Source organism: Myotis daubentonii, chromosome 14, assembly GCF_963259705.1.
Source record: "Myotis daubentonii chromosome 14, mMyoDau2.1, whole genome shotgun sequence".
NCBI lineage: Eukaryota > Metazoa > Chordata > Mammalia > Chiroptera > Vespertilionidae > Myotis > Myotis daubentonii.
Window position 1 is genome coordinate 22,288,108 of NC_081853.1, and position 27,685 is coordinate 22,315,792.

The 27,685-nt window shown below is 49.5% G+C and overlaps 1 protein-coding gene across 1 annotated transcript; it reads right to left on the reverse strand.

Annotated features, from left to right (window-relative positions):
- Positions 1 to 516: 516 nt before the first annotated feature.
- OXTR (oxytocin receptor) lies at positions 517 to 23,102 on the reverse strand. Its single transcript, XM_059663415.1, has 3 exons — positions 22,965 to 23,102; positions 21,019 to 22,104; positions 517 to 5,402 (listed from the first exon to the last, which is right to left on the reverse strand). Exons 2-3 carry the CDS (start codon positions 21,935 to 21,937, stop codon positions 5,155 to 5,157), a joined length of 1,167 nt encoding a protein of 388 aa, XP_059519398.1. The 5' UTR covers positions 21,938 to 22,104; positions 22,965 to 23,102; the 3' UTR covers positions 517 to 5,154.
- Positions 23,103 to 27,685: the final 4,583 nt, after the last annotated feature.

Genomic DNA, 27,685 nt, shown 5'->3' on the forward strand with positions numbered 1-27,685 from the left:
GGCGTGGGGGGTGATGCGAATGGGCCAGAGGTGGGAGGTGGAGATCCACTCCCTCTTGTATCTTGTACCCAGGGAATGAGGCACTTTTGGTTAAAATGAAGGTTTAGGGCCCAGCTCCAGCGTGTGCCTCAGTAGTGGTGCCAAGAATGAACACAGACCCATTTGTGACTTCAAAGGTGGCCCCTATATCCCACTTGAAGAAACACTTGCTAGGGACCCTTCAAGGTGACAATCTAGAATCCTATTAGACTGTGGCACACGGTGGAGGTGGCTACATCATATAAGAGGTATGCTTCTGGGATGTAGAATGTTTTCTGAGAATTCTGATTCATGAGAGGGCCTGTGCCCAAGGACGAGGGGACCAGGACCCCCCACACACACCCCCTCGCCCGCCACAGCCCAGATGCACCTCTGTGATGATCAGGCAGGTAAGCATGCAGTTCCACAAGGGAATTCAAGTGTGCAAGCACCAGATATGGTCATTGTTCTTGGGAGAAAGAGGACAAAACAATGTATAAAAAAACAAGTTTATTAGATGCACCTTTTTTAAAGCAGGGAATGAAGCAGACATCTCATTGCTGGCCACACCACTCACCATTTGACACAATACACGAGAGCCACCATAGCAGAACAAAATCAAGTAATTCACATTTTGTAGTAAGTGATATTTCATTGCAATTAAATTCAAAAAGGTTAAGCACTTTGAAACCAGGATCTTCATTTAAAAAGGCAGCTTCCTGCAGTCTCAATCCATAGACCCATCCTGAGAGGACACCAATTGTGTGACAGATTTTTTTCAAGGCCGAAAGAAATAAGGCTCAGAGTCTTCAAGTATTCACATTCCACGTCTGACCATCAGAACAATGACACATTCCAGAAGAAAATCTGTGTGCTCCAATCTACTGGCACCTCCAGCCACACGCTGTGTTTGTAAACTGGAGAAACGAAATGACTGAGCTCCAGGTAGCATTCTGGACCCCATGCTCTTCCCTCCAGGCTTCCATTGGGGAAAGGCTAAGAAACAGTGAACATATTCTCCAAGATGAGCCTGGGAAGGAGACGTGTACAGCCAGGGGTGCTGCTAAAATCAAATGTTACTGATTTGCTACAAAACACAGTGCCTGTGCCATATGAGACCCAAGGTATCATCCAGAGCTTACACAGAACTAGGAAAGTGTCCCAGTTGGTTCTGGTGCCCAAGAATCTTGCAACTCCAGGGTTCACAGGAAGGCTGTGCCCCAGTCAGAATAATATCCTGAGTCAGTCCCCTTGATCCCCAGTGGCTTTGTAGGCTGCTGGGATGACCACTTCCCTGGGAACAGCTGAGATGGGGCCTCTCTGGGTGGTGAGCAGAGAGGCTCAAATGCCAACAGACCCCACCTTTGCTGCACATGCAACCGGTGCCCCGGGGTCCTGTCCATAAGCACCGAGACTCTGAACCAGCATCCTGCTTGCTTCCCACAGAGCAAGTTGACACTCTGAGAGCAGCCACATCAACACTGTGCAATGCCTCTGGGTCCAAAGGTGATGCTTACTGTCTTCCGTTTCTCGTTCGTACTGTAGGCCTGGAACTAAATGCTGAGACTTGAACACTGGCATGTCAGGGCCTGCCTCTCTTCTCCCTGTGCATGTGTGTGTAGATTGCAGTGTGAAGGGAGAAGAGGAAAGTGTGTATGAAGAGAGTAGCCTTTTGGAAATGCTCTTACTGTACCACAGTGCGTCCAAAAATATCTGTGGAAATTTTAAAAATTCACAGTGCCCCCGAGTGCCATTGAGCTGGGCAGTCTCAGTCAGAAACCTCTGATCTATAACATATTTAACAACTTGTAGGTACTTTTTGGACACCGTTATGTTCTACCTCAAGGCTGAGAGGACATTTGAGAACATGTTAGGAAAGCCTTTGAGACCCCTGTGAGTTGTCTTCCTAAATAAAATATAACAGCTGCAGCCACAAGGCCTCCCTCCCAGTGCCCTGCTAGAGCAGGGTGGGCGTCTCGTCACTGCTGGTCCTTTGGCCAAACTGGAAACACCAACTCCTGCAGAAAAACTAAGTACGAAAACCATGGGATTCCCCGAAATGGTGAGTCACATAGAGAAACAAAGTGCTGGGAGGTAAGAGATTCCAAGGAATTCATCCTTCAAGCTGAATTGAGCTGGTGAAAATTTTTGTTTATTTTTTATATTTTTAAATGTTTAATTCAGTGGTTTTTAGAATATTCTCAAAATTGTGCATCATCACTACTAATCCCAGAACATTTTCACCACCCAATAAAAGGAACCTTATATATATCTATTAGCAGTCACTCCCCGTTCACCCCAGTGTCCAGCTCCTGGCCTCTTCTGGATATTTCACATAAATGGAACTGTATAGTATATGGCTTTTTGCAATGGCTTCTATCATTTAGTACAATGTTTTCAAGGTTCATCCACAGTATAGTATGTATCAGTACTTCATTTCTTTTTATTCTGAATAACATGTCATTATAGAGATATACATTTTGTTTATCCACTCATCAGTTGATAGATATTTGGGTTATTTCCATTTGTTGGCTATTATAAATTATGGTGCCATGAACATTTATGTACCAGTTTTTGTGTGTATGCTTTAATCTCTCTTAAGTAAATACCTAGGAGTGGCATTTCTGGTGTTTTAACTTTTTGAAGAATTGCCAAATTATTTTCCAAAGTGGCTGCACTATTTTACATTCTTATCACAAGCAATGTACAAGCATTCCAATTTCTTTACATCCTTGTCCATCTCTATGATTACAGCCATCATAGTGGGTATGAAGTGTATTTCACTGTGTTTTTGATTTGCATTTCCCTAATGAATAATAATCCTGAGCGTCCTTTCATGCGCTTACTGGCAATTATATTATATTCTTTGGAGAAGATATAAAAATGTCTATTCACTTGTTAATTCAAATACGTGTTTTGCCCATATTTGACATTGGCTTATTTGTCTTTTTATTATTAAGTTGTAAGAGTTCTTGATGTATTCTGGATACAAGTATATGATTTTGCAAATATTTCCTTTCTTTCATTCCGTGAGCAAGCTGTCTTTTCACTTTCTTGATAGTGTCCTTTGAAGCATAAACCTTTTGTGCCCGTTTTTATGAGGTCCAGTTTAGCTAATTCTCCTTTCCTTGTGCTTTGGGTGTCTTATCTAAAAAACCATTGCCTGATCCAAGGTCACAAAGATTGATGCCTATGTTTTTTCTAAGAGTTTTGTAGTTTTAGCTCTTACGTTTAGGTCTTTAATGTATTTTGAGTTAATTCTTATATAGAGTGTGAGGTAGGGGTCCAACTTCATTCACTTGCATGTGGATAGCCAGTTGTCCCAGCACTGTTTTTTGAAAAGACTATCATTCCTATTAAATTCTCTTGTCACACTTGCCAAAAATCAACTGACCATAAATCTAAGTATTTATATCTGTACTCTCTGTTCTACTCCATTGGTCAATGTGTCTGTCATTATGCCAGGACCAGACTGTTCTGATTACTGTATCTTTCTAGTACGTTTGAAAGCAAGAAGTGATTTTCTCTTCTTTTTCAAGATTTATTTGGTTATTTGGGATTCCTAACATTTTCATATGAATTTCAGGATCAGCTTATCAATTTATGCAAAGAGCCAGCTAGGATTTTGAGAGGAATAACATTAAATCTGTAGACCAATTTGGATAGTATTGTTAAGACCCAGGACAAAGGATGTCTCTAAATTTATTTGTCTTCTTCAATTTCTTTCAATGATATCCTGTAGTTTCCAGGGTATAAGTCTTATATTTCTTTCATTGAATTTATTTCTATTTTGTATCCTTTCTCATACTATGATAAATTTAATTATTTAATTTTATTGGCATATTGTTCATTGCTAGTATAAAGAAATACAATGACATCAAGCAGGTACTGAAGCAGGCATCAGAGGGTGCCTCAAGGGCAGCCTGGGCTACACTGAGGACCAGGTTGTCTCCTGCGACTTTAACAGTGACACCCACTCCTCCATTTTCGATGCTGGGCTGGCATTGCCCTCAATGACCACTTCATCAAGTTCGTTTCCTGCTATGACAATGAATTTGGTGACAGCAACAGGTGGTGGACTTATGGCCCACATGGCCTCCAAGGAGTCAGAACCCCCTGGACCACCAGCCCCAGGGAGAGGAAGACAGGCCCTCAGCTGCTGGGGAGTCCTTACCCCGAAATCGATCCCCCAGCACACTGAGAATCTCCTGACCTCCACAGTTTCCACCCAGACCCCCTGAAGAAGGGGAGGGGCTTAGGGAGCCCTACCTTGTCATGTACCATCAATAATATTCACTGTACCCAGCAAAAAAAAGAAAAAGAAAAGAAAAAAAGAAATACAATTGATTTTTGTATAATGACCTTGTACTCTGAAATTTTGCTGAACTCATTAATTTTAATGGGTGTGTGTGTATGTGTACAAATTCCTTAGAATTTTCTATGAATAAAATATCATGTCATCTACAAAGAAATTTACGTATTTTCCAATTTGGATCCCTTTTACTTCTTTCTTTCCCACTTGCTACTTAAATATTAGCTTGTTAAACATTTCAAATCCAAGTTTTAATCGGCTGCTTGTGCCAAATTGCCTCGTAGGGGAATCTCCTGTTCCCAGGGCCACCCTCTGACAAGAGGATGCTGGGTCGGCCACGCAGAGGCACACGCTCTCTGGGGTCAGGAGGCCATGAGCACCATCACCCCATCTGCGGTCCTGCTCCCACTCCTTACGCCAAGTTCAGGACACTAGGCTTCCATATATAATTGGTCACCAACTGTACACTTACTACTTTTCACAAGATCACAGAGTAAAGGAGAAAAGAGATACTGGAGTGAAAGTACAGGCCCAGGAAACACAAACAACCCGCCCAGCAGCCAGGCAGCAGTGGGGTGGGGGCAGCAGGAGTAGCTGTGGGAACCAGGGGGGGCTCCCAGGGCAGTCTGGTGACTGAGTCACCCTATCACCTTCCCCCGAGCAGACCACTTCCCCTCCTGTGTCAGGATCCCACCCCACGCAAGCTGCCCCAAGGTGCGGAGGTGTACAAACTGAAAGGTACCTATACATCAATGGCCACGGCCACCACGGAGCGGACTGTCCTGTCACACAACCGGATGGAAAGAGGCAGTCAGCCAGGCTGGTCACAGGGAGGAGAGCTGTGAGGTGCTCCTCTGGCTGGAGCTGTGCCGGCTCAGGACAAAGGTGGAGGAGTTGCTCTTTTTGCTCACGCTTGTCTCCCCAGGCCGAGAGCCCCTCCGGTAGCTGGAGGAGCAACAGAGGACGCGCTGCAGGAGCTCGTGGAAGAGGTGGCCTGTGAAGAGCATGTAGATCCAGGGGTTGCAGCAGCTGTTGAGGCTGGCCAGGAGCATGGCGATGATGAAAGCCGAGGCTGCAGGGGTTGGGGGTGCAGAGAGAAAGAGAACAAGGCATCAGGACTGGAGTGCTAACCACGGTTTCCTGAGAGCAGCTTTTTTCTGGTACCAGGAGCTGGGCCACAGACAGAGTACTAAACAGACAAAGTCTGGCCCTGGCTGGTATGCGCAGTGGTTAGAATGTTGGCCCATTCGAAGGGTCACAGGTCCGAATCCCGGTCAAGGGCACGTACCTAGGTTGCAGGTTCAATCCCGATGTGTCTCTCTCACATCAATGGTTCTCTCTCTTTCTCCCTCTCTTCCTCCCTCCCTTCCATTCTCTAAAAATCAATGGAAAAAAATATCCTCTGGCCCTAGCCAGTCTTTTCAATGGTTAGAACATCAGCCCGAGGACTAAAGGGTCTCAGATTCAATTCCAGTCAAGGGCATGTATCTCGGTTGCAGGCTCCCCAGCCCTGGTCGGGCGTATGCGGGAGGCAACCAATCCATATTTCTCTCTGTATGTCTCCCCCGCTCCCTTCCACTCTCTCTAAAAAAAAAAAAAAAAGAAAAAGAAAAAAAAGAAAGAAAGAAAAAAAATCAATGGAAAAAATATCCTTGGGTAAGGATTAACAAAAAAATATAATAAAGAGACAAAATCTGTCTTCCTTTCACATCCTTGCTCTGGTTGTGCACTCAGACTGCCCCCGCTCCCCCTGCCCCACCCCAAGCCCGCCCAGGCTCAGCCAGCCCTGGAAGGCTCCTGGTCATTCTCTCATCAAACACTTCCCACTGCACGCTTCCACCAGCAGGAGCTGCCCCACAGCCACCTGTGGCTCACCACTCACCCAGTAGGTGCGAGTGCCTACAGCTCGGAGTCCAAGAGCGCAGCCTGGGAGCTGCCAGACCTCGTTTGTATTCTAGCCCCATCGGGGACAAATGATTTTAACTCCCCCCAAACTTCTGTTTCCTAATCTCTAAGTGAGGACAAGCGCACACAAGCCCACAGGAATGCTGTAAGGATTAATGAGCGCCCAGAGCATAGTTAAGTGCCCAGTACATTGCTGGCTGCCACCACAGCCATGTGCCAGGCACCAGGCTAGGCACTGGGAACACAAACATAAAATGAGTGGCACCATGAGGTGGGCGCACTGAGGAGGGATGCAGCTCTCCAGGAGCGAACCACAGTGGGCCCCAGAGAAGCCGGCGTTGGAGCTGACGCCTGAAGGATGCTCATGAATGCTCCAGGCAGGGCAGGGAGGAGGGAATGACACAGGCAAGGGCGTGGTGGCCAGAAAGTGGATGCTATCTGTGAAGATGCCCCTAAGAGCACTGCTTTGACATGACAATGAACTTTTACAAAAAAAAAAGGGGGGGCACTAAAAGTAAATGAGGCACTGTGTACAAGCCATTATCCTGAAGACTTACTGAGTTTCAGGCAGAATTAGTGATCAGCAATCAACTTCATGACATTACTTATCAAAAATGTCACAAATTTAACCTTCAAAGAGAAAGAGAAGTCCTAACCCTAAATACTTCTACGTAGTAGGAGGAGAGAAAAATCTGGGGTTCTTTCAATGGACTTAAATCAGACAAACTTCAGGCATCTCCCATCAACAGAGAAGGACCGGCAGCACCTCCAGCAACCCAAGGAAAATCGTATTCCCAAGGATTCTATTCACAACCACATTCGCATGAGCGAAGCAACTGCAAAGGCTGGAAAATCCTCTGGCCTTCCGTCTCTTCTGGGAAAAGTTTTCAAAAAATAACTCCAGGACTCAAAAGCTAAATCCAGGAAAGGATTTTTCATGGGAATGCTGGAGTTTCGCGATCTAGAGGCCACCATGGATGAAACCTGACAAGCTCAGGGGAGGCCTGCATGGCGGGCCTTACAGACTCAGAGACTGAAAGGAACTATATAGGATGGTCTGATCATAAAAATTCCTAACTAAAAGCTGGTTATGGCAGGTAGTGACATCATAGGCCTGTAGCTTCCTTAACAAAGGTTAATCTTTACCTCAAGTGAGCCTGTGTATTGTCTTTTTGTAACTAAGATAACATGCCTTTGAAATATGAGTAATGTTCTTTCCCAGAACCCCTCAGGGAACCCCTCATTGCCACATTGCTCCCTGAATACCATCTGTGTGTGTTGTAAATGTAACTATCCTGTACCCACCAATGTAAAATAAGTATATGTCTCTCCATTTTGCTTTTCATGCAATCCCAGAGATTTCCCTACTTTACCTCTCTCACCCCCTTAATCTACCACCAATGGATTTCATGCAACCCCCCTTATGGCTCCTCCTTTGATGCTAACGTATGAAATAAACTGCCATTTTCCAAAGCACTTTCTCAACCTGTTGAGATTTTGCTTCCAAGTCAGTTTGACTCAAAAGAACTCATAAAAAGTCGCTACATGTCTGGTCATTTCTTACGCCAATACCACCATCAATGCAGAATAGAGCTATTGGTCCGCAACGTGTCCTCGCACCAAAGGGAGGAGGGTGGTTGTTTATGAAACAAATTCAGTGGTTCTCAAAGTGGGGTTCCCCAGATCAGCGGGAACTTGTTAGAAAAGCCGGTTCCCAGGCCCCACCCTAAACTTACTATGGAATCAGAATCCTGGGGGCATGGGTGAGTGGTTGGTTGTAAACAGCCCTCCGGGGGAGTCTGACGCACACCCAAGTTTGAGAAGCACTGGTCTGATTACTTGGTGCACCTGGAACCGAAACAAGCTAAGGCAGACCAAAAAAATAAAAATTTTTCAAAAGAGAAAGTTTAGAGAACAAAAGAGGAAAATCAAACCCTTAGACTAAAATAATTTAAAAGAGAGAGTGAAGAGGAGGAAAGCCAATGATACTGAATTTTTCACTTTCTAGAAAAGAGAATGAAAAAAATATTTGCTCTGATTTGAATGGGCAAGAAGATGAATTTAAGTTTAGAAATTCTGGTGAAATATCACCAAGACTAAGAATACATCATAATTAAAGATATAAAATGAAAGAGGCAAAATCAACACATGAAAGCGAAACTTTTAAAAGGCATCGAAAATAATCTATCAGACACCAGGGGGACAATGTAGGCGTCTGAGGCTATCCAATGGGATAGATGAAGTTCAGGCTAGGACAGAAAGGCACCGTGTTTTACCTGGCTGTGTAGTTAACGGTATAATCTTAGTTGATTTAAGCTACTTGCCTCACTCTTACGTGTGGATCTTTGTAATTTATTGATCCTATTTTTTTTAGAAACTTACATAAACAACACAAAAGTAAACAGCTGATAAATTCTGAGCGGCTGGCCAGCCTGGGTGGGAGGTGTGGGGCCATGGCCAGCACCTCTGCCCCCCACCTGGTGGCCACAGACACAAATAACCTGCCTGGCCACCGGCAACCCTCTCTACGCCGATCCTGCTCACATCAAGCTGCCAATGCTAAGGACGCATTTGGACTTCTTTTAGTTGACACATACCCTAATCACCCAAACCCTGAGAGTCCTCCCCGTGGTGGAATTTCCCCCACCAGCAAGAAGGAGAGCTACTTGGGAATGTAAAACAGGGACTATGGTGGACATTTCAAAGGGGAAAAGCAGCAGGAATAAAAGACACACAGGTGGGAATGGTCCGGAGAGAGCATTCGGGGACTGCCAGAGCTGGAGAAGGGCAGTTTCATGGGAGAAGAGACTGGAACGAGCCGGGCTGAGGAGGACTTTGAATCCAGGCTGAGTCTGAACTGGAGACTACAGGCAATGGGCAGCCACTGATGGTTCCAGCAGACGAGTGACTGCACCTCAACTGCTCTCTGCACTTACTACATCTTGTTTGGGCTACCACATTGCCCTTTCATAGGGTTGTTACAGAGACCTTATACCCCTGACCCTCACCCCAGCCTAAAATATTTACTATTTGGCCTTTTACAGAAAAAGTTAGTCAATCCCTGATGTCTAAAGGAGGGGCTGGTGTTAAAAAGCATAGAAAAGGGCTCAGAAAGGGGAGAGGCGGACCCCCAGGGCAAGCTCAGCCCACTGCTCCCCACATTAGCAGGAGGACCTATCTTTGCTTTCAAGTTACCCAGGCCTGGCACAAATCCTCGCTCTGCCACTTTGCAACTGTGTGCTCTTGGACAAACTACCTAACCTCCCTTAACCTCAGTTTCCCCATCTGTGAAACAGGAATAATAAAAATAACTTCTTTACAGAATCCTTGCCAACTCTCATTAGACAGGGTTCCAAGTGCTCACCATGACTCCTGGCACTCAACTCCAGTAAACACTTAAAAAAGCTTCGCAATTGTCATTACTACTACAATGATGTGTACGTGCTCAATAAATGTCACTTTTCTTATCGATACCAGAGTTAGTGCCAATGCCTGTGAAACACTGGGGGAGGCTGCTCCCTGGGCTGGGCTGTGTCTCGGAATCTGAGGCAGCCCGGTATGGGACACAGGACAGAGGACACTCACAAGGACTTTGGGAAAACTGAAGAAAAAAATATGAACGGGCTCTGTGAATGGCAGTGTTTGTTCAAGGACTTAGCATCCTTATTATGAATGGTTGTGAGATATGATTAACTGAATAGTTAAAGCCCAAGGTCTGGGGACTCCTGATCCCAGGCTGATTAAAGAAAGTGTCCTTTGCTCTTTTTGCCGTGACTTTAAGGAAAAAACGGAAAAAAGCACACAAAAAACCATGATCAAGACTCAGAGCCCTGGACGGGGTTACACGACACCAAAGGAACTTCAGAGGACCTGTTTCGGAAAATCTTACCCTGCCAGAAACCCAAAAGGGAAGGTGGCAGCAACTCTCCAATGGACCCCCCACAAAAACAACCCCTTTCCCAGACCCGCCCTGGTGCCTGCACACTGCTCTGTGGTTCCTGCCTAGAAGCAGGGACAAGTGGGAGGCACTGGTCCATGGATTGGCCCTCACACCTGCTGGACCTCAAGCTGGGAAAAGGAGAAGAGGGATGGGGAGAAAGGGAGAGGGGGAAGGGGAAGAAGACAGAGGGAAGGGGGGGGAGAAGGAGATTATGAGTCATCCATGTACCCTTTCATGCTACTCTGGGTGCCAGCCACTGAGTCAGGCCTGGGGACCTGCTCTCAAGGGATTTACAAACACCAGTGGAAAGAGAGAAGTACAAGAGGCACTCTATTACACAGGGAGTGGCAGCATTTGGGGGAGAAGCTGGTGGACCCAAGACAGGGGACCACAGGTGATCTTTAGGGAGAGGCTCCAAGCAGGGGAGGTAAGCAGAAATGGCCGTGTGCCAGAAGCAGACATCCCGTGCTGGGTAACTGTACCCCAGGAGACAGAAATTACTGTATTTCCACTCGGTACCGTGATTCATGGAGAGGTGGGCGGCTGAGGGCCACCCCAGGACTGTCTGCCCGAGATCCGCCTGCCAGGCCGGCTTGACTCAAGCCGGGAGAACTCCCCTGTTTGGATATCCCAGCACTCCCTCCACTCAAATTTCCCAGCACTCCTGTCACTGAAGGCCCAAATTAGCCCAGAACAGCTGACGCACAGCTGCCCAAGGCCTCTCTGGGCTGTGCTGTCCGAGGCGGTTCACATACAATTCAGACACGGCTCAGCCGACATCTCTGCTCTCATCTGAATCAAATCAAGCTCATCAACTTTTATACTCCAGAAACCAACAACTAGGTTCAAGGCCTCCCTACTCCCCCATGTCAGCACCCCTCAGCCCACCCAGGAAATCGGGAATTAGGGTCTAAGTCCTTTATTCCTATGGGGCTGTGTGGAACTTGGGAGTCGTGGTCTAAGGAAGACCCTTTTTTATTTTTTTATTATTATTATTATTTACTGTACACGTATATACTAATAAAGACTGAAAAGCAATATGTATTACAGAGGGCCTTCTTTGAAAAGGCCACAACTTGACAACATTGGAATTGTTCTAAAAATTGGAATTGTTCTAAAAATCACAAGTGTGTGATCATCCTATGTAACATAGGGTCAGGATTAACAGCCAAATTTGTGGGCTACAGTGTCACATGGGCTTCTATTACATCACTGCTCAAATCTAGGGGACATGTTCTGCTCTCTGGACTGAACCTGAGGAATAGCCACATTCTGAAAACAGAAGGGCAGGGGCCTTTTGGCAAATGACCAGCGCTTCTCTACTCCGAAGGGACAACAGGGCCCTGCAGCCCATTGGACCATATGTGTAAAGGCAAATTGCATGTTTTGGTAAAAGAGAAAAGATATTAAAGACTTACTACTCAATAGGCCAGCTCATGGGCATTGCATAGACACCACCTGGATGCTTGTTAAAAATGCAAACCCCACCCAGTCCTCCTGAATCAGAATTTGCATTTTAACAAGATCCCCCACATGATTTGTGTACACACTGACGTTTGAGAAGTATTCCTCTATTAAGCGAAAAATAAAATAACTGTCTAATGATCTCAACATGGCTTCTTTACATAGTCAGCTCCTACTCATCCTTTAAAACCCTTTCCAAATGTTGCTTCCTCTCTGAAGTCCTCCTGATTTTCCCCCCAGAAACAAAATCAATGAATCCCTCTTAGGGCACTCACAGTACTTGATAAATAAATACTTCTCTTACAGCATCATCCCTTCATACCATCGTTATTTATGTTTATAACCTGTGGCTTTCATTCGTGGCTCTGTCCCTGGTGAGCAAAGACTTGAACTGAAGCATGAAATTAGCAGACAGAAGTCCTGATACATCAGCCACCTCCACTAGCACATCGGAAAGGCAAAAGGACAGTTTCCCAGCTTGATGACAGGAGATGGCTCCTAACAAGATGACTGGACTCAAGTGTAATTCCCTCTAGAGAAATTAAATTCACACCCAGATATCAGGGTCAGGAGGGAAAGAGAAACAGGCTGAGCAGTGTGAGGCATGGGCCCTGGAGGGCAGAGACCCTGGTACTGGAGCATCTAGCAAATGAGTAGAAAACTCCAGCTTCTGGGGAGCACTCTATTCTTAACCCCTCGGTGGCCAGGAGTGGGGCTCACAGGAATCAGGGGCTGGGACACTGGAGACCACCTGGTTATACCCCATTCCTGCCCACCTGTCACACCAGGGTCCCTTGTTTCCAAAACCCAGAGCTAGAACCTCCCCACTGCACCTCCTGCTGTCTCCTCCAATTTTGCTTTAGCTCGAGACACTCTCGCTCCCACCACCCCTGGGCTGGCCACCATTCCTCAACTGAGACTGCAGCCCCGCAGCTACAATGCTGCTCTTGAGCTCCAAGCAATTCCCACCCCTCACTGCACTGACTGACTTACCTCAGGACCCTGGCCCATCTTGAACTTTCTCTTTTTTTCTTTATTGATTAAGGTATTACATATGTGTCCTTATCACCCCATTGCCCCCCACCCCCACTAATGCCCCCCCCCCCCGGGTGTCTGTGTCCATTGGTTAGGCTTATATGCATGCATACAAGTCCTTTGGTTGAACTTTCTTTTTTAAAAGCTAACATTTATTGTCCTAGCCAGTTTGGCTCAGACCGAAGGGTCCCAGGTTTGATTCCTGTCAAGGGCATGTACTAGGGTTGCAGGCTTCTCTCTGCCCCAGGCCCTGGTCATGGCTCCTGCAGGAGGCAACCAATCGATGTGTTTCTCTCACATCACTGTTTCTCTCTGCCTTTCACTCTCTCTTCCACTTTCTCTAAAAATCAATGGAAAAATATCCTTGGGTGAGGATTAAAAATAAGTAAAATAAAATAAAATAAAAGCAAACATTTATTGAGCACTTACTATATGCTAGGCACTATGCCACTGGCATATTCCACCCCCTTCCCAACCTAAACTCTATTCTTTTTTTTGAAGTATTTTTATTGATTTCAGAGATAGAAACATCAATGATGAGAGGGAATCGATTGGCTGCCTCCTGCATGCTCCCCACTGGGGATCGAGCCCGCAACACAGGCATGTGCCGCTGACTGGAATCGAGACCGGGACTCTTCAGTCTGCAGGCCAATGCTCTATCCACTGAGCCAAACCAGCTACAGCTAAACTCTATTTTTAACCCCAGAAAACTGAGGTCTAGGCAGGTTTGGGGGTCACTGCTGCCACGCCATCTGACTACCCCATGGGACATAAGACCCCAACATCAGCCTGGCAGACACTGGGGGTGTCCCTCCCAGAGGTCCGTGGTACACCCAGAATTCTGTGGCCAACCTTGGCTTGCCTGTCGCACGGTTCTGAATACAGCAGCTGTTGGCCCTGGGAGGGCAGGTGAAGGCCTGAGGGGGGCTCCCTGCAAGCTCTTCTCACCCAGGGCTGGCAGACCCCGGCAGAGGCCGTGCAAGACAGAACCCTCGGAGACACAGAACAACCGGTGGTAGAATGAACACACTGGTGTTCAGAGGAGGAAGGAGACCCCTGGCTGGGGAGACAGAGAGAGCTTCATGAAAGGGGCCCTGGAAGAGGCTGCCAGGTGCCGTGCTGGGGTTGTCCCTGCACAGCTCCTGAGAGCATCCTTCTCACAGACCCTGAGGTCAATGGCACCCCCTGGAGATGTGCACAAAGCAGCCCGCACTGGAACTGGGCTCTGAAAGATGGGTCTCCACAGAAGAGACAGGGGTGGGCCCTCCTTGGTGAGAACACTGTCAGAGTGAGAGCCAAGCAAAAGGACTTGTGGGAAGGGGCCAGTCTGAAGGCCTGGAAGGGGACATGAGGCCAGTGGGCCAGAGCCCAGGCTAGGTGACAAGGTGCACTCATCTGCTGGATGTCAGTTCAGGCCAGGCCTGCATGTGGCTCTAAACTACTGCTTCTCAACCAGGCGACTCTGCCCCTTCGGGGACCTGGGCAATGTCTGGAGATGGTTTTGGTGGTCACACTGGGGGGGGGGGGTGCAATAGCATCTAGTGGGTAGGGCCAGGGATGCTGCTAAATGTACTACAGGGCACAGGACAGCAGCCTCTACCGACACCACACTAAAACAAAGATTATCTGGCCCAAATGTCAATAGCCAAAGTTGAAACCCTCTGCTCTCAACCAAGAAGGTGGTAATGGAAAGGAGAAGGGAAGTGTGACGTGGGGTGTGTGCTGAGCCATGGGGATCAGTGGACAGTGGGGGAAGTCAAGCGACAGGCGTCACGCCCAGAGTGCTGAGAGGGCAGTGCCAATAGTGGCCATGAGGCTGGGTGTTGCCGGAAGGAGCCCAGGTCACAGAGTGGGTGCAGGGTTCTGGTATGGTACGCCTGGGACAGAGCCAGGAATCCGCTTTTTAAAGAAGTGCCAGCAGATCCCGACACTCAGGCAAATAGAACACTGAAAATGCTGGCCTGGGACAGGCCCGGTGCAATCTAGCAGTGTCTGAGATGAGGTGACTGGGTTCAATCCTAGCTCCTCCACTGAGCCTCAGTGTCCTAATCTGTAAAATGGGGAAAACGGCCCCTTCCCTGGTTGTGTTTGGGTGAGGAAAGATGGGGCCAGATACAGGTCTGGAACTTAACAAGGGGTGGTACTGATATCAGCTAATCCAACTCCTCACCTCACTGAAACTGATACCCAGACAGGGCATCGTGTCCCATTGGGAGGTACCATCTCCATTGCTCACATGGGAATGGCAAAGGCCACAGACCACCTGGAGGCATGCCCCACAGGGACTCTCATCACTTCCCAGTGCTATCTCAGGGTCCAGGGACTCTGGCTGGTGGGCACTAACATACAGGGTCCAGCAGAGCACCATTCAGCCTCCACCCAGCCCCCAAAAGTGAGCCTATGGGCTTGCCTTTGCTTCCAACAGCTAGCACAAGGTGGTGGGGTCATCAGGCAGGCCAGCCCCTGAGGCAGCTGACAGGCCAGCCCTGACCCCAGGCCTCACCAAGTCCCTCCAGAGAGCTGATCTCCTCCCACAACCCCTGTCCCCCTCTCCCCAACCCACTCAGATACTCATCAAATAGAAAAAAATATGTAGCAAAGCCTCCCCCAACAGATTTTTATTTTTTGCTGCTATTAATAGAATCTTTAAAAAGAAGAAAAGTCACCTTTGGCCAGAAACTCAAAGGGAAAACATTAGCACTATCCAAGAACGTAAAAGAACTTGCAATTGCTTAATCAGACAAGAGTATGGTCCTTACCTATTCCTCTAATTGCAATTTATACCCAAAAGGGCCAAGCTAAGACCTCCCTGTCCAGTCTCCTCCAGCCCAACCTTTCCCACCGCTCTCCATACCAAGGGGGTCGCCTGAAGAGAAGGCCCCTCTCCAAGTTGCCCAGCCCACCCACACCTTGGGCACAGTGTCCTTGTAAGGTGGCGGGCCACACTGGAGGGACCTTGGTTCCACAAAAACAGGGAGGGGCTGGGAAGCTATTATCAGATGGGAAACACTTAAAACCAGGCCTCTGAGCATTTCAACCTTCCTTCTGGTCCCACACTCCTGACAGGTGTTTGGTTGCCCTGGTGATGGGGCATTTACTCTTCATCAGGTAGCTAGTTCTGCTGCTGAAGGACTGCTTAGAGAGTCCTATTTCTCTAAGTCCAGCTCTACACACGCATCCCTGTCCTTTCTCCTGCACCTCCCTCCTCCATGTCCCACGTATCTGTTCAACAAGCATTGGTTGAGATCCCCATGGGTGCCCAGCCTGTGCTAGGCACCAGGCACACACCAGTGAACAGGACAGGCAATATCCCTGCTGTGACAAGGCTCACAGTTCACCTCTCCAGTCTTAACTCGCCTCTCCTCCACATACCAACCTGCCTGAACACAGCGCCTATTGTCCAGCAGGCTCTGCTTGCACCTCCTCCCCCTCCACCCAGGCTCTCAAGAGAAAAATGTCCATCTGCTCCCACAGGAATAACCGCCCAAATCTCAGTCAACCCCGAGAATGCAAACAGGACCTTTAACACGTGGAATGGGGGAGGGGAGAAGAGTGACCCTGATCATGTGGCCCCCATGTGCCACCCTTCGCAGCATGTCATCTTCGTAATAACTCCACGAGTTTGCTACCTTTGTTATGCACAGGAGGAAGCGGAGGCTCAGAGAGATGAAACCACTTGCTCAAGGACACACAGGAGAAAACAGCCAGCAGCCTGCAAACACAGACCAGCTGTGTTAGCCCTTTCCCTGCACCTGTGGAGCCCAGGACCCTATGGTGCCGGCCCGCTGTCCTGGCCGATGCAGTGGAGGCCCTGCTCTGTTCTCTGGGCATTTCTTGCTCCTGTGGAAATCAGCAAGTTCGAGAGAAAAGGGGACTATTCTGAAAGATGAATATGGCTCATCTATGAATGAACTGTGAGATTTCCCTTTAATTCAAAAGGTTCTCCTCTAGCTGCCCGGCTTCTGGGAATGGTGACGAGACAGGAGCCACTGCTTGGTGTGTTCAGGCAGCACATCCCACCCCATCTGCCAACCTGCCCCCCTTCTCTCTCACCTATGCCCCCTGGAGTGGGCACTTCAGGAGAGACACACTAGAAGGGGAGAACTAGGGACAGAGATTAAAAATCCGCTCACCATACCCAATCCGCAGCCACCAACCCCTGGAAAAAGGGACACACCCTCGCTATCTCCTCCCTCAGAACTGCCTCAGGGCTGGAGTTCTTGGGACCAGCAGCAAAACAACTTCAGCAAGTTCAAGGGGGAAGGTTGGTGCCAAGTCTTTGGCTGTGGAATTTGATTCTGAAGGATACAGGTGGGGCTTGTCACACCTGCATGGATGGGTGTCTGGTCTCAGTGAACAGTGGTCTCCACGTCCACTCAGCCCTCCTCCTGCAGTCCCCAGGCTCACCTAGTCAGCACTCCGGCATGCTTTAAAAGGGGGAGCTCATTAAATTACCACCATGTGACTTGTCCAATACCTGGAGGCCTGACAGGGGCAGCCCGCTATTGCTCTTATCACTCAGTTTTTCCTTCCAATCAGTGGAAATATTGAAACTGAGTTTTCCTCTTAGCTCGGCTCTTAGGGAAAGGAAGCCTGTGTGCGGCTCACCTCCACACAGAGACGTTATTATTGCTGTGATTATAATTGTCTTACTCTTTTGTCCCCTTATCTAAGTTTCCTTATGTCTACTTTATCTTGCTGCAGTACCTGACTCTTAGTGCCCCACCCACCTCAAATTATGTTTGGAATAAGGTGAGCTCTCAGCCCATAGAGGCAGCCCCTCGTTTGAATGAAGGTGTGGGGGTTGGGAGAGAGGGCAGACAAGGGGGAGCATTGTAAAAGGGGCACCTGGGTTTGGAGAGAACGCCTGAGGGTGAGCCCTGCTGGAGGCAGGGACCTATATCCTGCAAGAGGCCACGCGACCAGCTGCCACGGCCAGCATGACTTCCCCAGCCACTCTGCTCTGTAGCTGCTTCTGGTTCTGTTTTCCAGACGAAGCTACTGGCAGAAGAGATCCCACCTCTGACCCCTGCTGCCCCGGTCTGAGCCTGTCTGTCCAGGGGTTTCCCTGAAGAAATGTCACACTGTCCATAACAAGCTCCCGGAGCTCCATTCTCCACTCCCAGGCAAAAAGCAGAGCAAGGAGCCCTGACCTAGGTATTTTGCATCTCTTGTAAATCACCTACCTCTTGGACAGGAGAGTGGGGACTGTGTACTGATTCCACTTTGCTGATCAACATCTCCTGAGTAACTTGAGAGCATCTCTCTTTGAATCTTTCCTTAACGCTTGCCGACAGTTTCTAGACTGAGTCATATCTCCAAGGTAACTGTAAATACCATCATTTCTGATGGCCCAGCCGGCTACTTGCAATTATCCAGATTAATGTCAAGTGGGCACAGGATGTGTATTCTGGCTGAGCCCACGTCCACTCGGAACCCTGCATGCCTTGGCCAGGCTGGTGGCCAGAGCCCGAGTCCTCTCCCACGTGGGCTGGCACCTGCTCCTGGCAACACGCTGGAGGTGGGGAGGGAGGGGTGCTGGCGACATGTAGCCATGAATCCCCTGTGGTCTGCATTTGTACTCTTCTCCAGCACCCAGGACAGAATGCCCCGGAGGACCAGGGGACCTGGGCTTTTCATGTGAGACCCACCCTGAACTAGGAAAAAGCAAAGGAGCAAAGGCAAGAAAGACGTGAGGTTCCGATTCAGAGAGTCCATTTCTTTCCCTGCTCCTGGAGCCTGAGCAGGAGCCCGTCTCTATGAAGGCCTCGCCCCAGGATACCCTCCGGGGACCAGAAGGGCTCTACCCTCACTTTACCCAAGGGGCACTTTCTCTTCTCTTTTCCTGTGTCTTTTTTTAAGACAGACAAATAAACTGCTTGGTGTACTTTTTGTTGTTGTTATTAATCCTCACCCTAGGATATTTTTTCCTTTTTTTTCTTTTTCTTTTTTTTAGATAGAGTGGAAGGGAAGGAGAAAGGGAGACGAGGAGGAGGAGGGAGACGAGGGGGAGGAGGGGGAGGAGGGGGAGGAGGGGGAGGAGGGGGAGGAGGGGGAGGAGGGGGAGGAGGAGGAGGAGGAGGAGGAGGAGGAGGAGGAGGAGGAGAAAGAGACAGAGACAGAGACAGACACATCGACAGCTTGCCTCCCACACGCGGCCAGGATCAAACTTGCAACCCAGGTACATGCCCTTGACTAGGAATTAAACCTGCGACCCTTCGGTGAGAGGGCCAACACTCTGACCACTGAACACACTGGTCAAGGCAACTTGGGGTGCTTTTAAAGTGTAGAAAAGATATACACTTCACTGAGTGATTATGACATTTGCTGACCACATACTCTCAATCTTTGGGGAGAAAAGTGAGCAAGAGGAGAGCAGGTGAGGGGATGGACACAGGAAGTCATATAGAAGGGAGGGAGGAGGAGGAAAATCATCAGGGAGGAAAATAAATGGGGTGGTGAGGAGGCTACAAAGAGAGGAGTCAGAGTATTTGCCGAATGAACGAAATGAATGCTGAAATGTCCTCACCTAAAAGTAAGATACTAAGGGTCAAGGGGAAGCGGGGATCCCTCACCAGAAGTCCCACAGCTAGTAAGGGTTGGAGGGAGCACTAGATCCCAGGTCTCCCCAGTATCCACTCTAAGTGAGTGTCAGCCTCACTTCCTCAAGGGCTGGTGTTTGAGCTCCTCAAGACCTGGGTCTGGTCTCTCCAGGAGCCTGCCCAGGAATGGATGGCCTGGTGTCTCATCTTACTTACAACACCTCACTGCTGGCTTCTGCCCAACCTAACTCCCGAATCAGAGCCCTAGCCCAGGAAGAAATGGGGGGTGGATAGGAAACCCCAGCTCTGGTGGCTGCTCTGCCTCTGACTTGCTGTGTGACCTGGAGGAAGTGCCTTCCCCTCTCTGGATCCCTGAATCCCCTCTATAAGGTGTGACCAGGGACTGGGTGATGAAGCCAGGCTGGCTTTGCTGAGTCCTCTCAACAACCTTACCCCTCACAGCTAGAATGGCATAACAAAGGTGCTCAATAAATATTGAAGACAACTGCCCCAGGAATAATGCTAGACTACCTGGGAGGGCTGGGAAAGCCAGGAGTCTGTGGTTTTGGGGAGAGAGCAAAGCAAAGTTATCCAGCTGAATGAAGGGAGGTTTCAGCTTGCACCGGATGGTTGTGTCTTGGAAGCAGTAATGATTATATCAGGAAATGGGACATTTGCACTGTCTCAAAGGCAGATAGGATAAAAGCAAACCCCTTGGTATCTCCGGACAAACACTGGAGTCCCGGGCATCCCAGTGCAGTTTTATGTGCTTACCCTCAAACAAAAAGGTGTGAGTTATTCACCACCACTGATTACCCCTCCTACTCTTTGCAAATTGTGGGCAATGAGACAGCAACTGCCTGGAGCTCCTAGCCACCCAGAGACAGCCCCTAGCGCTCCCCCCTCCCCCAGCCCATAGTGCTCTCTGCTTCCCCAAACTCCCTCCCCACAGGTCACCCCATCCTTTCCTCTCCTCCTCTTCTACCAATCACCCAGACACCAGCCAAGCTCGGACACCCTCAGCACTGACCTCCACAGTCCTCCAACTAGAGGGCAAGTTCCCCACCTACAGAAATCACCCAAATCTCCCCGTCAAATTTGAAAATGTGGGTCCTTGCTCCCCTCTCTTCCCCCACAGCCCCAGCAGAAGCACATTCCCTAGCTCCCACGCTTGCCTATAGCACCCAGTGTTACCTCTCTACCACCTCCACCAAGCCAGGGCTCAGAGACTCATCCCACCTCCCCAGGTTTCCCCGCCCAGCACCCTATCAGCACTTGGTTGGACCAATCCAATCGCCCATCTACCCCTGTCCTTATGGGAACCAGAACCCGTGGGTTCAGGCTGAGTTGAACTTAGAATGGAAGTTCAACGCAAAGTGAACTTAAAGTGGAGGGATCTTGAAGTTGGGCCCGGGTTCAAGAGTGACCTCCACCACAATTCTTAAACGCAGTCACTTGAACCTCCGTTTCCTGGTCCGTAATGAGGAACCATTACCATGTGCAGCGCAAGGACTGTGCTAAGGATTTTATGTGCATTTTTCTCATTTCATTCCCTACTGCCGAGTGAGAGCTGGTACTTTCATCATTATTGTCATTTTACAAAAGAGGAAGTCGGGGCTCAGGGAAGTTACACCCAAAATCACTTGGCCTGTGGATGATGGAGCCATGCATAAATCAAACCCAGCTCTGCAGGATTCCCACCCCACCCCCAAGCCCCCAGACCCCTGGATGTGCGGAGGCAGCCCAGCAGGGCCCTGCCCAGCCAGCGTGCTTGCTCCTCCCGGTCTCCCGCCCCGCGCTACCTTCCTTGGGCGCATTGGCGTCCCAGACGCTCCACATCTGCACAAAGAAGTATGGTGTCCAGCACACGATGAAGGCCAGCACGATGATGAAGGTCATCTTGACCGTGCGGATCTTGGCCCTGGAGATGAGCTTGACGCTGCTGACTCGAGCCAGGGCCGCGCCCTCCCTACTGCCCGCCATCGCGCCCTCGGGCCCCTTGGCCGCCCCCTCCGCCGCCGTCTTGATCCGAAAATTCTGCCAGATCTTGAAGCAGATGAGGCTGTAGCAGGCGGTCAGCACGATGACCGGCACGATGTAGACGGCGAGGGTGATCCACGTGACGTAGGCCTTGGGCCCCCAGGGCTGGATGAAGCCGGCCCAGCAGTCGAAGACACCGTCAGCCACCTCGCGTATGGAGAATATGTGCGCCTGCGGGGCGCTGGCCACCAGGCAGCCCAGCCACGTGAGGAGCACCGCCAGGCGGTCCGCGCGGCGGCGCAGGGTGCGCAGCGGCTGGCAGATGGCCAGGCAGCGGTCCAGCGACATGAGCAGCAGCAGGTAGGTGGAGGCGAACATGCCCACAACCTGTAAGTACTTGACCAGGCGGCACAGCAGGTCAGGGCCGTAGAAGCGGAAGGTGATGTCCCACAGCAGCTGTGGCAGCACCTGGAACACCGCCACCACCAAGTCGGCAATGCTCAGGTGCTTCATGAAGAAGAAGAGGCGCGAGTGCTTGTGGCGCGTGGTGCGCAGCGCCAGCAAGACGCAGGCGTTGCCGCTCAGTGCCAGGAAGAGGATGAGGCACAGCACGGCCACCTCCACGCGTGCCAGGGCCTCGTTGCGCTGCGGCGCGTGCGTGCGGTTGCCCTCTGCCCCTGGCGGCGCCACACTCCCATTGACCACCTCGGCGCTCCAGTTGGCCTCAAGGGTACCCTCCATGACCGTGGCCACCGCTGCGTGATCCTGGCCTTTGGTGCTTTTTAAGGCGTGACGCGATGGGGCGGGACCCGACGGGGTAGGGCGAAATGGGGGGCCTCCTGGCGTGCCTGGGGGCGGCTCCGATTTCTCTCCCGGAGACTCCGCGGGCAGATCTGCTGGGTGGGACCCTGAAACAAACCCCCAGGGCCTTGAAAAGACCACCACGGTTCTCTCCCGACGCAAGTGCAGCGCAGGTGTCCCCTTCCCAGGACCGCAAATCCTCTGAGACTCGGGGCACAACTGCCAGCCCCGGGATTGCTCAGCCGCCACCCCAGAAATCCCCGTTTGCGGTACCTCCTCTGAGCCGCTGGAAATGAGCGCGAACCTACAGGACAGCCAGTTCCTTGTGGGATTCAGTCGCTTCGACAGAGGAGAGGGGAGAGTCCTAATCGGCCACTGTGCCCCAGGACTGGGACGCCTACTAAACTAGCCACCTTCCCCAGGGGTCCCCAAACTAGCTACCCGCCCCCAGGACTCTCAGCACTGCCACTTCCCAGGAGACCCCCAAACCTTTCCTAGTAAACGTTTCTCCCGTTACTTCCCCCAGAGATCCCTGGCAGCCCTTGCCTGGAAAACCGCAGCTCAGGACCCTCCTGCAACTTCCTGTTTCTAAGACGCTTAACCATCCCCCCAACCCCGAATTTCCACAGCAGCTCCTTCCATGGAACCCCAGCCCAGCGGTCCCTTCTAGGAAACCCTGCCTCAGTATCTGCCTCCAGGACGCCTAACCGCTGTTCCCAAAACCCCTCCCGTGGGGGTCCTCCCCGACCAGTCCCCTCCCGAAGGGCGCTTCCCCAACCCAACACCCTCGGGCATTCCAACACGCATCTTGGTCCCTAGAGTCATGGGCTCTGTCACTTTACAATCTTGGGGCACCCCGCGCGCCTACAGGAACCAGGAGAGAGAGGCACTTCACCACTTTCACTTGGATCCGAAATGGCCCATCAGTCCCAGCCATCCCATCCACTGAGGGGCAGGATCCAGGTACCTGCACCGAATCCACAGACTGGCCTGAAGTTGGCTCCCGGAGTTGCACCACCGCGGAAGACTCCAAAGATGCGTGCGCTCCCAGCCCAGGTTGGGGTGGCTGTGTTGGCGCCGCCTGACACTATATTGAGTTCTTGCACTCAGGAGCCTCCGCAAAAATCCCCTCTCCCGCAGCCTGATGGTCGCAGGATGGGGACAGAGGCGAGCGAGGAGCGCCACCGAGGCTGGTGCGCGCGGACAGCGTCAGCCCTCGGTGTCCTCTGCCAGGGGCCGCTTTTCTGCAGCGAGTGACTGGGGCTGCACCACCACAGAAACCCGCCCGGGGGCGCAGAAAGCTGACAGAGCCGACCCCCCGCAGAGCCAGGTTAACCCGCTAGGCGTTGGCAGCGGTAACCAGCAGGTTTATTTCAGAGGCTTAAAACTGGAAGGAAGGAACTTGTAAATAACCCTGTTGGTTTCTTCCTTTCTTGGTTCAGAAGCTGAAGACTCTCGGGCAATGGGAGGCTTGAATAGCAGTGTTTTCCCGAGTAGATGGTGATGAAGTTGTAAAAGCATTTAACTGATATTTCCCATATACCAGGCAGGTTAATTTCAGGGCTTCCCCCCCCCCCCCCCCAGGGGCTTGATGTGGTGGATTTTCCAGTGAATTGAGTAAGTCCTTGCTTTGGAATACTTTTGCTCATATTCCCATTCTTGAGGAATTAGAAATGCTGTCTGTTCTAATCAGCACAGGGAGAGGTCTTTGTTGTTTAAGTAGTTTTAGGGAGAGATCTCAAGGGGGTGGAGGGTTGTATCTTCATTTTAAAGTGATTCTGTTCATATGGGGCCCTAAATCATTTCTACCTCCTTGCCATGCTTCAAAATTAAAATCCTAAATAGTGCCAAAGGAAGGTTAAATGGTAAAGACTGCTTCTCTGGCTCCTAGCTCCTTTTCTATTCTAAAATCGTTTTTTGGAGTAGTTTACAGTGGCTAGAATGAAGGCAGAAGAAAATAAGTGGAGATTCAAAAAATAACAGAGCTCTTTACAATTTATTAAATGCGCATTTCCTCCTGACATTTCACTTCTCCTTTTCATTATGTGGACACAGCTGAATTAGCCAAGGACCCTGTTTCCTGATTCCACAATTACAGTCCGATGCCAAGACTCCGGGCTGACCCTTAGGTAGCCCTGGGCCCGCGGTTCTAGTGGACTGCGCCTTCTAGCATGGGGCCTGGGAATTCCACTTCCTGCAGCATTGCGAAGGGGCGGGAGGCAAGAGTTGTCTTTTTTAGAAAACAACTAGAAATATTTGTTTAGAAAAATATTGTTTAGAAAAATTCAACTGAGTCCATTTTAAAGATTATATTCGTTTTATTTAATGATTCATGAATCAAGCAGCATCCAATCTAGCAGACAGAAAGCAGCTCAGAGGACTCTTACAAAATGAAAGACTTTTTATAAGCAGAAGGGAGCAGGAACAAGGAGTTATACTAGGCAAAAAGTGGTTTGGTTATTGCAAGGTTACTTTCCCTGTAGGAGATGATGGGTTTATCAGGTAGATTACCTAATTAGTGCTGATCAGAGGACTCCTGGCCGGTTTAGGATTCCATCTCTGGGAGAGTAGAACTGTAATTAGGTTAAATCTCAGTTTGGCAATGTTGGACTTAGCATAAGTGACACCACTTGAGGCCTGTTGTCTTGTGTTGTTGTTTTTTAACAATATTAATAGTATCTGCCACACTAATCACATATGAAAGTTTCAGACCACTCAGATGAAGAGTAAGTGACCCTGGGCCTCCATTTCTGCATAAGTGAAATGAGGGCTGGTCACTAAGTGCCCATCAGCAGGTGAACAGATTAGAAAACTGTGGTACGTCTACACGATGGAATACTGTGCTGCTGTAAAAAAGGAACTCTTACCATTTGCAACAGCATGGATGGGACTGGAGAGCATTATGCTAAGTGAAATAAGCCAGTCAATGAAGGAAAAATACCACATGACCTCACTCATTCAAGGATAATAGAGACCATTATAAACTTAGGAACAATAATAGATACAGGGCAGAGCTGCCTCAAACAGATTGTCAAACTGTAGCGGGAAGGCCAGGGAGGGTTGGGGGGCAGGAGGGAGTGGGGTAAGAGATCAACCGAAGGACTTGTATGCATGCATATAAGCATAACCAATGGACATAAGACACTGGGGGGTAGGGGAGGACGAGGGATTGTCAAGGGCGGGGGGAAAAAAAAGGACACATATGTAATACCCTTTGTAATACTTTAAGCAATAAAACTTAAAAAAAAATGAGGGCTGGTCAGTAGCTAATCTCTTAGATCACATCCTCTGGTTTTCTGAAGTTTTATGATCCATGCCACATCGGAGCTTAATCCTAGGGGATAAAACACATCGGCCCCATTCCATGGCCAGATGAGGAGGGGTTTCCCCTAAACACCCTGAGGGGTAAATTCTGGAAGGAAACCTTGGGCCTGAAGAGCCCAGCCTGCCCCTCACTCTGCAGGAAGAAAGCTGCCTGCAGGGAACAGTTTTCCTGGGCCACTTCTCCAGGGCTACACTCTTCCAGCCCACGAGAGGCCTGCCCAGTCCTATGCAGAAAACTGGACACACTTAGAAGGACCATTCGGTCTCATACAATAGCTAAAATCTCATGTAGCCTTCATGGGGGGGGGGGGGAGTGAATGGTTCGATTCCCATTCATCTTGCTTTATTTCTCAAGTGTGCAAAAGCCAGGCAGGGGTGGGGGGAGGTGCTATTTACTGTGGGGTCCCTGTGAAGACTCTTCACAATGAATAAAGCATGCTCCCACCCCCAGTGCCTCCAGCTGAGGAGCCGTTGCCCCCACCCCACATGAGCAGTGCTTTGCAAACAGGGAAGTATTGTACAACTCACTCTGTGTTATACTGACAGTCCTCACCCCAGGTCCATCCAATGAAAACTGTTTCTCATCCAATCAACCTCCATCTTATTAATCCTTCTGGATGGAGTTCCACATGTCTTTTCAATTCAGTTAACCAAACACCGTGTGTGTGTGTGTGTGTGTGTGTGTGTGTGTGTGTGTGTGTGTGTGTCTCTCTCTCTCTCTCTCTCTCTCTCTCTCTCTCTCTCTCTCTCTCTCTCTCTGACTGTGCCAGGCAAGGACAGTAACTCCTTTGAACCTAACTGGTGTGATGGGAATTCTAAATCTACCTCCTCAGGGACACCCTCTTTCTCTGACTACCCTGCCCTCTGAGAACTCCCCACTTTCTGAGCCTCTGCTGAGTGAGCGCAGGTTTGCACAGTGCAGATTTCACTTGTAATGTGAATGTGCTCAGTCTCCCCATTCCGTTGTAAGTGCCTAGTATCAATCCCATATATCAAAGTCCTTTATGTATTCACCTACCATCTTTCCTATCATACATACCTATCAATAAAAATATGTTGAGAAAATGGTTGCTGGACTACCCAAGAACATCCCTCAACAAATTAGTCACCAGGGGCAAACCTGTGCTTCCCAGAACAGTATTTCTGTGGAAATCAAGATGAGGAGGAATCTCTGTGAGAAAGCATGTTACTCATGCATATGTGCCATTCTTCCAGAGAGTACGTGATGACAGAGATAAGGCATGATGCTTCTAATTCCACGAACATGCCCACTGACAGTGGATGTCACAGCGCAACTATTTAGAAATTGGCATAAAAAATGTTCTCCCTTGGTAGACACTGTTGGCCTAGGTTAAGACACATAACTAGAGAGAAAAGCATTTTTTAGTAATCACAGACCTTGGAATAAAAACAGGCTGTTCTGTTGCAGATGGAAAGGCTTATTCAGAATCAGGATCTTTGAATTTGTGACTTCTTTTGGAGGATTAGGGCCTGGAAGAGTGGAGGGTCATTTAAAAGTGGCCATAAATCTCAAAACAAGCAGAATGGTTGTGATTCTCATGTCTATTTCACAGAGGAAGAAACAGGTTCAGAGAGGGAAGGGGGCTTGCCCACAGCCACACAACTGGTTAAAGGCCAGCATGGCTGGCATGAAGCATGAGGCAAATGTAGAGAGGGTGGGAGAACCAGACCAACCCCTCTGGTGGGGACTTTGCGCGCTCCCCCTCTCTCTCTCTCTCTCTCTCTCTCTCTCTCTCTCTCTCTCTCTCTCTCTCTCTCTCTCTTGGTGCCAGGAAGATTTGGGGTTTTTAAGGAGAGCTGTGATCAGTGATAAGCATTTACATTGTGGGGGTTGGGGGCATAGATTGGAAGCAGGCAAATCAATTAAGAAGCTGTTGAGAATAGAGGTAGCCTGAATAGGGTGGTGCCTGGGGCCACATGGCAAGGACTTGCCCAGTGTCACAAGTGAAACCAGACCACACTCTCATTTGCCCATGGACCCAGCCACCCCCTGTGCCATGAAAGGCCTGAGCAGCATTAAAGAGGCTCTGGAGGTGAACGCTGAAAAGACGTTTTGGTAAAGTAGAGGGGGGCTGAGGAAAGAGGGTAAGAGAGTCCCCTGGAATCATGTGAGGTCTAGATGCACACAGGACACACAACTAAAACAAAGCTCTCTCTTCTGTCAACACTCCTGCCCATTTCTATCAGCTCCTAATAGGATTGAGAAGGAACCTGTGGGAAACTTCAGTGACCTGACAGCTCTCAATACAAAGCTGCCCCAAGCCTCAGGCAGCCCCACCTCTCCTCCTCCACCAATTCCAACAACCATTCATTGTTTCATTGTTCTTCTTTATTAAAAAAAGA

Excerpts from the sequence above, each read along its gene's own strand:
- OXTR (XM_059663415.1), bottom strand. The coding sequence starts at position 21,937 with ATGGAGGGTACCCTTGAGGCCAACTGGAGCGCCGAGGTGGTCAATGGG. Across the intron at positions 5,403-21,018 it reads CGCCAATGCGCCCAAGGAAG|CCTCGGCTTTCATCATCGCC; the intron begins GTAGCGCGGGGC and ends CAACCCCTGCAG.